The sequence below is a fragment of the Eschscholzia californica genome, unplaced genomic scaffold (genome assembly GCF_041429995.1).
Source record: "Eschscholzia californica isolate CP2 unplaced genomic scaffold, dmEscCali1.0.p SCAF_4, whole genome shotgun sequence".
In the NCBI taxonomy this organism is placed as follows: Eukaryota; Viridiplantae; Streptophyta; class Magnoliopsida; order Ranunculales; family Papaveraceae; genus Eschscholzia; species Eschscholzia californica.
Window position 1 is genome coordinate 48,753,930 of NW_028238461.1, and position 14,850 is coordinate 48,768,779.

Below are 14,850 nucleotides of genomic sequence, written 5' to 3' on the forward strand. Positions count from 1 at the left end.
GTGGCCTTGTGGGGCCGTTTGGGATGCGCCTGCATCAGCTCCCCTTTCCCCAGAAGGTTCGTCCCGAACTTTTTCGATGAAGAAAACAATTTGATGCACCCGCATACGATGAGTTTTGTCATACCGATCCGTAATGCCCACTTTTCACGAAATTTCTTGGAAATACGTAAAAGACAATGATGGACTAGTGAACCCACTAGAATCCGAACCCTTTGACGCGCCAAGATTCGCAAAATCAACAATTGTGAAGAAATATCCAACAAATTGCGACATCGACCGTCATCTTTGAGTTTCAGGAAAGAAATCACAAATACGACCTTCTTTATTGGGAAAACAACAATGAATGTCGTCTTCAATTCCAATATGAAAACCACCTTGTTTCCTTTCATAACCACCTGAAATAACTGAACAAGGTGTCGACTATCTTCAAACCCGTAGAAGAAACTCGTAGAAGCATAACCAAAAGCGATTAAGATATCGATCTGGAAACATGTAGCGTTGATATGATACTCAAAAACTACCTTCCCACGTTCATCTTCGTGAATTTTATAAACCCGAACTCGATAATCACGTGGAAATTTAGTTACATTCCGAGCCCACATAGTTCCAAAATTTATATGTTTGACATAAGCTCTGCTTTTTCTAGAAGGTATTGTAGCAAAATTACCTATCGCATGAATATTTCTAAGAAATTCTTTATCGAACACATTAGAGACGTGAATGATCAGTCCCATCAATTTGAACACTTCAATAGAATTTGGTTTATCAATACCATGAATCCTCCCCAATACCAGAGTCATTGGCTTTCTTGTATCTATAAGATATAATTGACACATACTAGCAACACAAAAACTAAACCCATCATAATTAAGCCCCAAAGTTTTTATCTTCTCACCAGGAATAATATGTGGTTGTGGATCTTGTATCATAACAAAAGATCGTTGCTGAAGATAACCTCTATTTGATGGATTACCCATTAACGTAACCCATAAATCTGATCCTTGAAAGATATTTTCAAAAGGAGAAACGCAAGAAGCCGAAGTTCGAGTTTGTGAAACTGTGAAGGCTCCTGGATCCCAAACAAGGTAAAGAATTTCTTCGTCGAGAGAAAAATCATAGTCTTCGCTGAGCAAAGGAATGCCTTCTTTAGACGATGATCCAGAATAGAAACTGTACGATTGATTCAAGGGTGTTGTGACCGAGCTTTTGTTATGAATATAGTGAGTACGTTTTTCTTCATGGTAGTTATAAATTAGCCTCAAATTTCCTTGCCCAACTTCTATGGTGTCATATTCACTTCCATTGGAAGTATACATGGTGGAACTGGCAAAAAAATTAAGCCAATACTTTGGACCATCTTTCTGGGATTTACCCAAGTATGCCTTAGCATAAGAATTTCCTAAGGGCAAAGAAACGTTGACTAAGGGTAATATTTTGGACTTGATTACGTTGTCGCTTGAATTCCGAAAAATAACTAAGCCACTGATAACTTTTTCTTCCACCAAATTCGAAAGAATTTTGTTATGTTCAAAGTGAACTCCTTTATTGGTATCATCTTCTTCTATTATTTCTTTGTAGTTAGAATCATCTTTTTCACAATCTCCCTCTTCAACTTCTTCATGATCAACTTCTTCCACTTCTTTGTATTCTTCTTTTTCTTCTTCATGATTGAAAGATAAAATCGACGAGGAATATGGTTGACGTATTAATGTTCTGAGGTCGTCACACATATCTTGAATCTTAGCTAAATCGGATAGTAATGATTGAACCGTTTCGGCAGACGTCGTTTGTGGTGGCGGTGGTGGTGTATAAGAAGATGGACGTGATGGTAAATAAGAGTACGGAGGTGGTGTATAAGAAGATGGAGGTGATGGTGAATATGGTGGTGAGTACGGTAGTGGTGTATACGAGGACGGAGGTGGTGTATAAGAGTAATATGGATGTGAAGTTGTATAAGACAATGGTGGAGGTGGTGACGGTGATGATGAATGCGGTGGTGAATTCGGTGGTGGTGAATGATTAGAGTACGGAGGTGGAGTATAATAGTACGGTGGTGGTGTATAAGAGTACGGAGGTGGTGGTGATGGTGGTGGTTCGGTGTTTGTCGGATAATAAGAGGATGGAGGTTGCGATGAGTTTTCTCTTACGGTTTCTCCCGGATTCCAATGATAATCGTACGAATTCTTATTCTCATACACACATGATGCACATGAACATCGATTCGTTATCCCTTGATGAGTATAATCTGATTGAATATAATCATCTTGACGAATAGAATACGATTGATACGGATTTAACAGGTCTGGAAAAAAATTTCCAGAATCATTATCCAAAAACTTTGGTGGCTCTGATACCACATGATGTAGACGCAGCGGAAATATAAAAACGATAAATAAAATAAACGAAGAACGGTAAAATAACTGAATAAACTTAATAAACTATAAACTTTGATTTGGTTTTCTCTTCAATATCTCATAAACAAAGACTGGACTCCCTTTTATAGATTACCAGACTTTCCTAGATAGACACAAACTGGACTTTCCTAAATAATAGAAACACTAAAAATAATGAAACTTCCTAAACCTAGATTCATTATGAATCATACTTAAATTAAGACTCTTATTAGACTGCTAATCTTTGGCCGACTAGGACATGTTCGTGTGGCCTTGTGGGGCCGTTAGGGATGCGCCTGCATCAACTTCTCTTGGGTTCTGTTGTGTTGTGGTATACTGAATTCTTTTTTTTTTTTTGTTGAGCTTTGTTGAACTTGGTATAGTGGATTCTCTCATTTAATCAGTCCAACTACATCATATATTTAGAGGTGGAAAACCAAACCGTTGGTCCGGATTCGGTCCTCAGCAGTTGGGTAGCTAATGTTGGTCTGGATTCGGTCCTCAGCGGTTGGGTAGGTAGTTTTGGTCTGGATTCGGTCCTTAGCGCTTCGGTAGGTAATGCTCATGGCCACCCAAAATCCAATCGTCGACCAAACCCTAGATCGCTGACTACTACACGTGATTCGTATATCGAGTCTCGCCCGAGTGCCCGACTTATGCACGTTTAATATATAAGACCACCCAACTTATGCTAGCAACTACAACTATTCCTGCTGATAGTGAGAATCTATGACATTATATGTTTGGTGCCTTGGCGGACTGCTGAGGTTTGAGTAGCTATTAATAGATAATTAATTTTAGCTTATATCAAGCCTGAGTGTCTGACCCACCTGATAACCCAATTTGAAATTACATTTGCTCCTAGCCTGCACGCACCAATAGTACCCGCACGAACCCAACCAAAGAAGAATTCCAAACTTAAGATAGGTGGGTCGGCTTTCTATTACAATCGCCAACTAAATAATCTATGTACAAAATGAAAATGTACTAATCTAGTTATCAATAAAAGCAAGTAACTTCAACAAAAAAAAAAAAAACAAAAGCAAGTAGTAAAATAAGATAATGCAATGGTTAGAAATCATAATAGGAAATGCTATTCTTCAAAATAACATACCTTTCACGCGCGCCTAACATTGCCCAAGTGATTGAGGATTGAGGCACTCTCCTTCCAATCATTTTCTCTCTACAAGCTACAAACAAGTTGGTGTTACCAAAATACCCCTCTACTAGATCTTCAGTCTTCTGGTGAACCCAAAGCAAAACCCTAATTAGGGTTTCACGGACCTCATTTCGCATCCTGTATCCATATAAACTCTTCTTCTTCATCTATTCTTACTCACTTCCACTCGTATCTCAACAAAAACCAGATAAGTATGGCTGAGAGAGGCGGAGATCGTGGAGGTTTTGGTCGTGGTTTTGGCCGCGGAGGAGACAGAGGCCGTGGAGATCGTCGGGGAGGACGTCGTGGTGGCGGCCGCCGTGAGGAAGAAGAGAAATGGGTTCCCGTCACCAAGCTCGGACGTCTCGTGAAGGAAGGTAAGATCAGAAGCTTGGAGCAGATCTACCTTCACTCACTCGCAGTGAAGGAACATCAAATCATTGATACCTTATTAGGTCCTCAACTCAAAGATGAAGTCATGAAGATCATGCCGGTTCAGAAACAAACCCGTGCCGGTCAGAGAACTAGGTTCAAAGCTTTCGTCGTCGTTGGTGACACTAACGGCCATGTGGGATTGGGAGTAAAATGCAGCAAAGAAGTGGCAACCGCTATTCGAGGCGCCATTATTCTTGCTAAGCTTTCTGTGATTCCTGTGAGAAGGGGTTATTGGGGTAACAAGATCGGAAAACCTCACACTGTTCCCTGCAAGGTTACTGGGAAATGTGGTTCAGTCACTGTTCGAATGGTTCCTGCACCTCGTGGAGCTGGTATTGTCGCAGCTAGGGTTCCCAAAAAGGTTTTGCAGTTCGCTGGTATTGATGATGTTTTCACCTCTTCTCGTGGATCCACCAAAACCCTAGGCAACTTCGTCAAGGTTTGTTTTTTCTTCAAGTCTGAACCTTCTCCATTTACTTTCTTACTTGCTATATTGATTTTTGATTTATTTATAGTTCTATTAGCTTTAGTATTAATTGGATTGGAAGTTTTTTTTTTTCGGTTTCTTCCAATTTGTATATGGGTGTTTGATTTGTGTTTGCCTAGTGACTGTGGGTAAATTTCATGTGTTAAGTTACGACTTCATTTGCTTCGAGTTTTGATTAGTAATCTGTTTTTTGCGAGGATGATTTATGAATTATTCACATGTCAGACTTCAGAGATCTTGTTTACATGATCTATGAGAAGATAATTCATTTTTCTGAGCACTTATCAAATGTTGGTTTAGTGTTGGGTCTCTTTTCTTAGCATACGACTTGTTTTTCGTGATTAGTTTGTTTTAGCTTTTGAATTAGGTGGATTAAGTATTGTTTTTGAATTTCGATTAGAATTGTTTCTGCTAGGATGATTTATGAAATACTTCACATGTCAGACTTCAGAGATCTTGTTAACAGGGTCTATGAGAAGACAATTCATTTTTCTGAGCACATATTTCATGCTGTTAACCTAGATTTTTTTTTTTTAACTTGGTTAACCTAGATTTAAGACCATTAGTAAAGAGCAGTCTGCTAGTTTAGGGTTTCATGTTTATTTCCTTAGGATGGATCATTTGGGGAGATGATGAGTAACCTTCTTGGTCTGTGGTTCTGAATCAAGTTGATTGACAACCATCGCTGATATATCTGATCTCTCTCAGATCTATAGAACTTATAGGGCTTGTTTTTCTTTCTTTTGAATTCTTAACTTTTTTTTATCGTTTGCAATCACATCATTTTTTCCTTGATTTTTTTGGAGGGATCTGTTAGGGATATGATGAGCAACCTTCTTGGTCTGTGGTTCTGAATCAATTTGACTGACAATCATCGCTGATATATCTGATCTCTCTCAGATCTAAATAATTTTCAAATTTGTTACTTCTATTTATTAATTTCGTCCAGTCTATCCCAACTATTTCGTAGTCTCCATCTTTTTTTTTGCTGTATGTTTTGGAAGGATCTTTTGAGATATGATGAGTAACCTTCTTGGTCTGTGGTTCTGAATCAATTTGATTGACAATCATCGCTGATATATCTGATCTCTCTAACGTTCATCTTAGTTCCAACATTATGCTATTTTTTGTCAAGATCCCTCGACCTAGGAATCATTCATTGCTTTCTGGATTGTGAACTAATAAGATTTATATTTTGTAGTTTAAGTTCAAAGTTGGATTCGTTCATTAGATATTTCATATGCTTTATTTCTTTAATAGATGGCAGCAAGTTTTTTAGTATGCTCAGCAACTCGATGATTACATGCCTAACACAGGCAATATACGCTATTCTGACAAGCATTTTTGTTAATGCTGACAACATACAACAGATATGAGAGTTGCTTCTATGTGTTTTTTGACCAGTTAAAACTCATTGATCGAATTTAGTTCTGTACTACCAATTTTGTTGGCTGTAAACTCTCTGCTTTATAGCCCCAATGTTCTAATTCGATGATGATTTATGAAATTCTTCACATGTCAGACTTCAGAGATTTTTCACGAAATCTATGAGAAGAGGATTCACTGTTCTGAGCAAATTTTATGCATCTACATTTAAATTTCCTATACTTCATGTTGTTATCTATATTGATTACCATGTTGTGCTTGAAATATGCAGGCTACTTTCGATTGCCTTCAGAAGACATACGGATTTTTGACACCTGATTTCTGGAGGGAAACTCGCTACACAAGATCTCCATTCCAAGAATTCACAGACCTTTTGGCAAAGCCAACTAAAGCTCTCATTCTTGAAGATGTGGAAAAAGTAGATGCTTAAGTTCCGAGGAAGATGGTGACGGCCTTCTAGGTGATTGTTTAGTTCATTTAGTTTCTCCTTGTTTTTGTTTCCATTATAATGGGTGAAGTATATACACATGAATATATTTTTTATCATTTATATTGAATTGGAGTTATGTTTCAACCTATACATGATATGAGTTCTACTCAATAGCTAGAATACTGAATGATAAACCTCAATCGATAATCCTTCTAGCCTTCGACATCAAGATAAAAACAAAATCAGTAGAAATTGACCTCGAGGCCAAACTTGTATCTATTGTACAATCACAAAGTTACTTGGGCTACAAGACCTATTTGTTGTATAGCCTGCTCTATTTTTGTTACTGTCAGAGGATGATCGATGGATGTAAATGCACCTTCTGCCATGCACCTGTAACTCATTAACAATAACCCACTAAAGTTTCAAAATAAGAAGTCGAAAATCTTAAATTCTGCAACTAGTATTTAGAGAATCAAGTAAATTAAATTATAAATATAAATGTCTCTTACCTGTCAAAAACATCCGACTCCAAGGGGGGTCCATTGGACAACATTACGAAATGAATGTGTCTTAGATGTGGTTCTTTCTGCATTTTTTTTATTTGTTTCGGTAATTAAATTTCCATACGATGAAATTAAGCCGATGAAGAAGATATAGGATTTGTTTACCTTAAAACGTTTGAGCAAGTCAAATCCTGAAGGGCTTGTTGGTATGAAGTAGCAATCTATGAATATAATAAAGACTTCCTTTTCCTATAAAGAATGAAAAAAAATTAGAAGAATAAAATGATAACTGAAACAAATAAAACACAAACCTTGACTTGTGCTGTAAGTTGACGACCCTGGAACATGGTTTTTCCTTTGGACTCCCATTGTTTAATGTAATCATCAGCATCTACTAAAGTTATTGAAGAATTAACTGCAATAACCAAAACAGAGCAAAATAAGAACCCACAATAGAAAACAGAACATGAGTCGGAAGAACAGAAAGTATCGAAATTACGAGTAGAAAATAATTGAGTCGGAAGAGCAGAAAGTATCGAAATTACAAGTAGAAAACAAGTGGTGGACGGGTGGGATAAGGCCGACGGCAGCACTTATTATTAAGCCATGGTACTTGAATTCTGCAACAATAGTTTTATGTTGTTTTTTTTTCTCTTCGATTTCTGCCATTTGGAGTAAGCGATTTTTAAGTTGCTCCACTTTTGAAGGTAACAATGAACCAGCAAAGCAGGCAAAAACTCCTTCTTCCATGCACCTGTTACCAACAATTACACTACTAAAACAGAGAGTATCCTTTACTTGCATTTTACTGTGAAATCAAATTATTCAAGTTCCATACCTTTGCTCGTCCCCATCGTTCCATTTTTCATTCACCATTATTACGTTTACCCATTTCAGATATGGATTTGCCTGTTCAGTATCTTGTTTAATCAAATTCTATGTTTTTACAATCATAACATATAAGAATTTAGACAATCTGTTTACCTTAAATCTTATAAACAAATCAAGACCTGAAGAACCATCAGCGAAGATGAAATCTATAAATAGAACGTAGTATTCTTTCACCTATCACAAAAAAAACCCGTAATCAGAAAGAACAAGAAGATTTGAAGATAGAAGAGCAAGCAATACCCATGATCATAATAAATGAGAAGACCATTTGGAAATTCAAGTTAAACCCGTGATCAGAAGGAACAAGAAGAAGGTATAAGAACAAGCAATACCCATGATATGAGTTCGAAAAATTGACCGAAGAAAAATGAAGAAAAATAATATACCTTGGGGCCGATTCCTTCTTTTTGAATTTTTATCATTTCCTCCAAAAATCTGAAATGTACTTCAGCTTTACGAATGGAGTTGAGATGAACAACTACAAGAGCAGAAACAAGGGGAAAAAAAATAAAGAAAACCCATCCAAGACAACTTAGTTTAGTAAGAGAAAATTGTATGAAAAGGGGTTTTGAATTACATGAATTGAATTGACTGCTGGTTTCCATGCCATACACCCAACTTCTACATATTATGATGTTATGGATTCTGTATGCCAGAGCCATCTCAGTTTTAGAGAGAGAGGAGCCACTTTGAGGTTGTAGTTGTTGCATTTGTCGAATTCTTTGCTCTGTGATTTCATCTACTTTGAGTATGCAAAGTCTAACTTGGAGAACATTTAGTGGTAACAATGGACCATCAAAGCACATATAAACATGTTGGTCCCTGCATCTGTTACCAACAATTACACTCTTAAAACAGAGTATTCATCTCTAGCAGCATTTGACTTCCGAAATCAAATTGATCAAGAACACTACCTTTGCTCGTCGATGGCATTCCATCTATCATTCACGATTACTACGTATACCCATTGGAGATATGGATCTTCCTGTTCAGTATCTTCTTGTTAAATCAAAACCTATATGATTTAAAAAACAAAACTATATAGGAATTGAGACAATCTTCTGTCTACCTTAAATCTTTTAAGCAAATCAAAACCTGTAGACTTTGGTAAGACGAAATCTACAAATAGAATGTAGTATAGGTTCACCTATTATCACAATGAACAGAAAGAAGATCAAAGAACAAGCAATACCCATTATCACAAGAAAGAACAAGAAGATTTGGAAATTGAAAAAAACAAGCAAAACCCATGAGCAGAAAGAACATGAAGAGGATTTGAAGATAAAATAACAAGCAATACCCACTTTACATATGGCTCTTCCTTCTGTTAGCATTTCAATTTTTTTCTTCCACTTTCTGAAATGTACTTCAGCCTTACGAACGGAGGTGAGATGAACAACTACAAGAACAGAAACAGGGGAAAAAGAAAGTAAAGAAAACCCATCCAAGACAACTTAGTTTAGAAAGAGAAAATGTATGAAAAGGGGTTTTGACTTACATGAATTGAATTTGCTGCTGGTTTCCCTGTCATTCACCCAACTTTTACATATTATGACGGCATGGAGTTCATATGGCAGATCCATCTCTGTTTTAGAGAGAGAAACAGGATGGATGTTCTTCACTGTTATTCTTTTTAACTTTGAGAGAGAGAGAGAGAGAGAGAGAGAGAGAGAGAGAGAGAGAATGGAGAAGATGGTGAATCAAATCTTGAATATAAGAACCCAAAATTCAGTTATTGAACAAGAAATAGCCAAATTTCAGTTATAACAGTTGTATTAGGGAAATACAGTTAGCCGTTTGGGCTCAGACCTCAAGTGCCTGAGTTAGAGACGGGATTGACCACGGTTGACTAAACAATTTATGTGGAAAGTGTACAACCCACGGTGTAAAATGGGCTGGGTTAACCGAACATGCCACCAATTGGACCCAACTTGCAAAGGTATCGAGCCATAGTGGGTCACGATGCCCTGCATGTTGGCCTGCATAGGCTTAACACTAGAAAGCCCAAATTTGTTGAAGGCGAGCCTCTTGGGGTAATCTCGCATTGGTTGTGGAAGGGTATTGAATGAGTTTGTAAGTGTGAGAAAATCTTTACCTCTTGAACTAGTTTTTGGAGTGAAAGAATCCAGATCCTGCATGGTTCTTTGGTGAACTAGGCCTGGTCGGCCTATGGCCTCAAGACGGTGCTAGGTTGGGTCGGCCTATTGTGGTCATGGAGACTTTACACTTATAAAAACCAAATAAAAAGACTATGGAATTTTTCTAGGGTCGGGATTACTCCATATGAATAGCATGGAAAGTATCAAATATTTTTATGTAACTTTTTAAAAAAAAAACTAAATCAATGTCCATCAAGAGCAATAATAATTGGAGATAAATTGCAGCATTGAAAATGTTCTAAATGCTTGAAAATCCTTTATATTGTCCTTCTCCATTTTTTTTTGTTCTATTGTCTTTATTTTGACTCGTCGTTGGCGAAACTAATACTCATGTTGGGTTGGGTGTGAAATGCGTTACAAAAATAGTGATGTAAACACAACATAAAGAACATTAAATCCAAAACCAAATGGGGTGTTGGACATCATAGATGCTGATGGAGACCATCAGCCGTGTTGGCCTCTCGGCCATAGTGGTCACGGGCTCGACAACCAACCCACTTAACTCTATGTTTAGTAGTTTTTTATTCATGGTATTTGATATATTTAGGAGTTCCTAGTTTGAAGTATTTAAGATTGTTTCTCATTTAAGATTAGTAGTAATCAAGGAAACTAGAATCTATCAGTTATCTCTTTCATAGTTTATGTCTATCTAGAATTGTCTAAAACCTTACAAAAGGGAGTCAAATCTGTCTTTGTTATTGAGATCAGAGAATATATCAACCGACTTTATTATTAATCAAGTTTATTGTAGTTATCGTTATTTATAAGTTTATTTAGTTATTTTATCATTGTTTTAATGGTGGGTTCCATTACTTGACACTTCTGCAACACTTTAAATCAGCTGGTATTCAGAGTTTGAAGAATCTGGGAACAAATGCATTTTTTTATGAATACGTCTCTTCTTGAATGTTGAAAATTTTTTCACGTTTATGTTGGGTTCCTATTCGTGATGAATCTCAATTCTATATTGATCGAGAAGATGAAAGAAAAATTCATACAGTTTCTAAAATTCCGACGCCCAATCATATAAATTTCTAGATTCAATACATGGAAGATTGATTCAGAAATCAAGATGTTAATGCCAAAGATAAGGGTTTTTTTGTTGAGCAACATATGTCTGAAAGAATCTATGAACAATTCAATGCGATGCAACAGTGTCTCATTAATCAAGGGAAAAAAATTCATAGACGATTGGACTACATTGAAAAGTATCTTCAGGATAAAAAAATCCATTAGATGAATATTTTCCATATGCGGAAACAAAGATGAATGTAGACAGTTCTCCAATGTTACTCCGGTCACTGTGATCGATGATATTAAAGAAGAAGTTCTTGACAAAAGGAACAAAATTCTCTCAATGACTGAGGAAGAAGAAGGAAGTAATTTTCCTTCATCAAACCTAACCTCTATTCGTGATATGAAGAAACCATGTTTGGACCAATTATTTGATTCATATACAATTCAGGATGAAGAAATCCTCGTTTCGAATCACAAAATTCTTTCACATCAATATTTGTCGTAATCGATTTTATCTCCTACGAACCAACATACCCATAAATCAAAATCCAAATGGTGGAACAAAGAAACACAATCTCCTTATATCCAAACCTTAGTCCCGTCTCTTTCTCGAGACCACAACCCACTCCAATATCGAAAAAACTCAATTCGGCCTACTACACCAACAACTTGGACCACACCACAAATCTGATCATGTAACTTTCTTTGAGAAACTTATTTCGAATACCAAATTGGCTGAGAATGGCTCATTTGTGTATAGATTTGCCTTTGTTGATGGCGCTTCTCTTAAATTTTGGGTTGGTTCTATAAGTGATGATGCTTCTTGTGCTGCTTTAGGGGCTCTACTGATGGAAATTTTATACAAGGAAGTTGTATATCAAAGCACATACTTATTTAAGGAAGCTCATAAAGCAATGAAGAGGAATTCATCCTCCACTATGTTGCAATTGCTTCTTTCACCATCACCTACTGACTTCTTTAATATTCTTGAGGATTATGTTGGAATTTTTTTTTTGTTGATAAGGATCAATTTGATTTGGGATGTTCGACTCCTATACACATTAAGGTGTTATTTGTTATTGGGCTTCTACAAGACAAGGTTATGTTATCCCTTACAAAAGTAGACACGACTCTATTGGAGTCTTATGCATACATATGTGGTTTAAATGCACAAATTCGGGAAACCAAAGAGGCAATCGAACAATTCCGGCGGAAAGCACTATTTCGGCACACTTAATTCCCATGAATGGCTAAGCTTTGTCTTGAAAATAATCATGAATCAATTACAAGTTCTTGGTTTTCTTCATGGAACCAAGTGGAAGACGCCCAATGTGTTCGACATAATGTCCCTCTTGGGGTTTTCACCTACTCGTTTGTTTCCATTCAAGGAAGAAGTCGATAGGGTTATTGCTACACAATATTTCCGCTACAAAACTGAATTTTTGTAATGTATCGGCTAAGGTAGTTCCTTAACAATTTATGATGGAGTTTTGGTTTATAGACTTCACTACGATGAAGGGAGAAGATGATTCAAGTTGCTACTGCAAGGGAAAGATACAGAGAGGGTGATAAAGTGGCTGCCGAAATTTAGAGTCGATTTTTCCATAAAGATTAATTTGTTTTTTTTCATCGAATTATCAGATGACGGGAGATGTAGAAATTTTTTTGGAAGTTTGTTTCCTACAATTGATTTTTCGAGATCCTCCCCATCATGGTTTACAAATTATAGTTGGCGATTTAGTCCATGTTTGTCTTTTTCGGAGTTTCAACACCTCTCGTTCAAAATGGGTATTAAGGATTGCATTTTTGAGTCTCACTTGAGGGCAAGTTCGTTCTCGGACGGAGAGTATGATGGAGACCATCAACCGTGATGGCCTCCCGGTCATAGTGGTCATGAGCCCGACAACCAACCCACTTGAGTCTATGTTTAGTAGTTTCTTATTTATGGTATTTGATATATTTAGGAGTTCCTGGTTTAAAGTATTTAAGATTGTTTCTTATTTAGGATTAGTAGCAATCAAGGACGCTAGAATCTATCAGTTATTTCTTTCCTAGTTTATGTCTATCTAGAAGTGTCTAAAACCCCATAAAAAGGAGTCCAGTATGGCTTTGTTATTGAGACTAGAGAAGATTATCAACTGACTTTATTATTAATCAAATTTATTATTTTTATCATTGTTTTATAAGTTTATTTAGTTATTTTATCATTGTTTTAATGGTGGATTCCATTACTTTAATCTCCCGCAACAGTCTACATCAGATGCTGAGATAGAGAATTGAGGATAAGAACTAGAAGAGTATGATTTACACCTTAGGATGGAGGTTCATCCCATTTAGCTTGAATTTTTTTTTGAAGATTTTTTTCATCCAATTTCGCTTGAATATAAGATAGTTGATTTGGTAAGTTACTTATCTTTGATTCCGTTTCATGTTTAGAATAAAACGTCTTTGTATTATCAATCCTCTCTAGTTCATTCTCATTCCGATGAAGAAGTTGGGTTTTTCTCGAGGGTCTTCAACATCGGAGTCGAGTTGAAGTAGAATAACCAGGATGAATGTTCCAAAAAACTGGAATTCGAGTTGAAGTAGAATGCCCATGATGAATGTTTCAAAAAATTGGTTATGGATACCAGATGACGTCAACACACCAGAAACGAATATTAATCTAAACTAAACAGAACTAGAATTCGATAGAAAGCAATAAAATAAAGCAAGTTGAGGAAGAAAATCAAGGGAGCTTTTGTAATTGGTAGAAACTGAATGAATGGAAGTACAAGACGCTTTTCAAATCTAACTTAAATTACTAAATCTAATTAAACTTTGATTTCAAGAAACCAAAAAATAAACACGCCTTCATCACGACCAACAAGTTTCATTTAATAATACATTTACGTCGATATAGAGATTTCACATGATTAATACTTAAACCCATAAGAACTAAATTAAGGGGACCCAAAGGGAATCTTAGATGTAGCCATTCCGAGGAAATACCTCACTAAGATTTCCATGACTCGTGTGAGAAGGGGTTATTAGGGTAACAAGATTGGGAAGCCTCACACTTATTGTTCATCGACAATGAAATTATTTTACCTCTTCTAGTTGTCGTATGTGTAGTATAATCAACTCCACTTGGGATACAATGAGAGGATGAGCGATGCACATCAATGCACCTTCCGCTATGGAACTGTAACTCGTAAACAAGAACCCACCAAAAATTGTTAAAACCCAAAAATTGTTAAAAAAAATAAAAACTTATAACTACTGAAATTTAGAGAAACTGACATACCTGTCATAAACATCTAAAACGTTGGCGCATGACATTATTACAACACGTATATGTCTTGGATGTGGAGTTTTCTGCAGTTTGAGATAAAAATAAGTAAACAAAAGGATAAAAGAAAGAGGAATAAATTTTTTAGAGAGAGAGGAGAAAGGAAATTATTATTACTTTTTTTAATGTTTGAAGGTCATCGGTTGGCGACCTTCGCCGGTGAAGACGATGAGATGGCGAGAAGATGAGGTGGCAAAGAGAGCTGATGAGATGGAAGAGAGAGAGGTGATGACTAGTTAACAGAGTCATAACGGAAACTAAAAAAGGAGACCATCTAAATATTTTTGATAAAGTAGGGGCTAGATAGGAAGCTAGTTATAAAATTGGGGATTATTTAGAAAATAACCCAGTGTTTAGAGCTAATTAAGAACTCCACCGGGTCCATGGGGATTGCCATCAACTGAGGAAACATAGTCTTCTTTTGGTATCTTATAGCAGTCTAAAGAAGAAGTACAAAAGAAAAAGTTAAAATTCACATCCACCAACTATTTAGTTGTGATTTCTCTACATTAAACTAGTCTTCTTCTTCATCATCGTCAATTGGTTGAAAAGAATCACTCCTCCAAATATTAGTATATATCTTTCCCTTTTGATCCCATTTTACATTTCCTCTCAAATCACATTGAGAAAAGTTTAATTATTGGTTACTGCTCATG

At 36.4% G+C, this 14,850-nt stretch overlaps 2 protein-coding genes and 4 non-coding genes across 6 annotated transcripts; 5 read left to right on the forward strand and 1 right to left on the reverse strand.

Annotated features, from left to right (window-relative positions):
- Positions 1–3,516: 3,516 nt before the first annotated feature.
- On the forward strand, positions 3,517–6,440 carry LOC147545555 (uncharacterized). Its single transcript, XM_086634482.1, has 2 exons — positions 3,517–4,426; positions 6,132–6,440. The coding sequence occupies exons 1-2, from the start codon at positions 3,767–3,769 to the stop codon at positions 6,288–6,290; spliced, it is 819 nt and encodes a 272-aa protein (XP_086490608.1). The 5' UTR covers positions 3,517–3,766; the 3' UTR covers positions 6,291–6,440.
- LOC147545556 (small nucleolar RNA R64/Z200 family) lies at positions 4,662–4,758 on the forward strand. Its single transcript, XR_015224437.1, has one exon. It is a non-coding gene; the product is annotated as a small nucleolar RNA R64/Z200 family (small nucleolar RNA).
- On the forward strand, positions 4,880–4,977 carry LOC147545557 (small nucleolar RNA R64/Z200 family). The gene has a single exon (XR_015224436.1). It is a non-coding gene; the product is annotated as a small nucleolar RNA R64/Z200 family (small nucleolar RNA).
- LOC147545558 (small nucleolar RNA U54) lies at positions 5,764–5,855 on the forward strand. Its single transcript, XR_015224415.1, has one exon. It is a non-coding gene; the product is annotated as a small nucleolar RNA U54 (small nucleolar RNA).
- On the forward strand, positions 5,960–6,053 carry LOC147545559 (small nucleolar RNA R64/Z200 family). The gene has a single exon (XR_015224439.1). It is a non-coding gene; the product is annotated as a small nucleolar RNA R64/Z200 family (small nucleolar RNA).
- Positions 6,383–9,424, reverse strand: LOC147545560 (uncharacterized). Its single transcript, XM_086634481.1, has 13 exons — positions 9,186–9,424; positions 8,992–9,086; positions 8,757–8,834; positions 8,602–8,672; positions 8,265–8,515; positions 8,074–8,165; positions 7,781–7,861; positions 7,635–7,705; positions 7,342–7,550; positions 7,108–7,211; positions 6,962–7,045; positions 6,803–6,879; positions 6,383–6,683 (listed from the first exon to the last, which is right to left on the reverse strand). Exons 1-13 carry the CDS (start codon positions 9,268–9,270, stop codon positions 6,578–6,580), a joined length of 1,404 nt encoding a protein of 467 aa, XP_086490607.1. The 5' UTR covers positions 9,271–9,424; the 3' UTR covers positions 6,383–6,577.
- Positions 9,425–14,850: the final 5,426 nt, after the last annotated feature.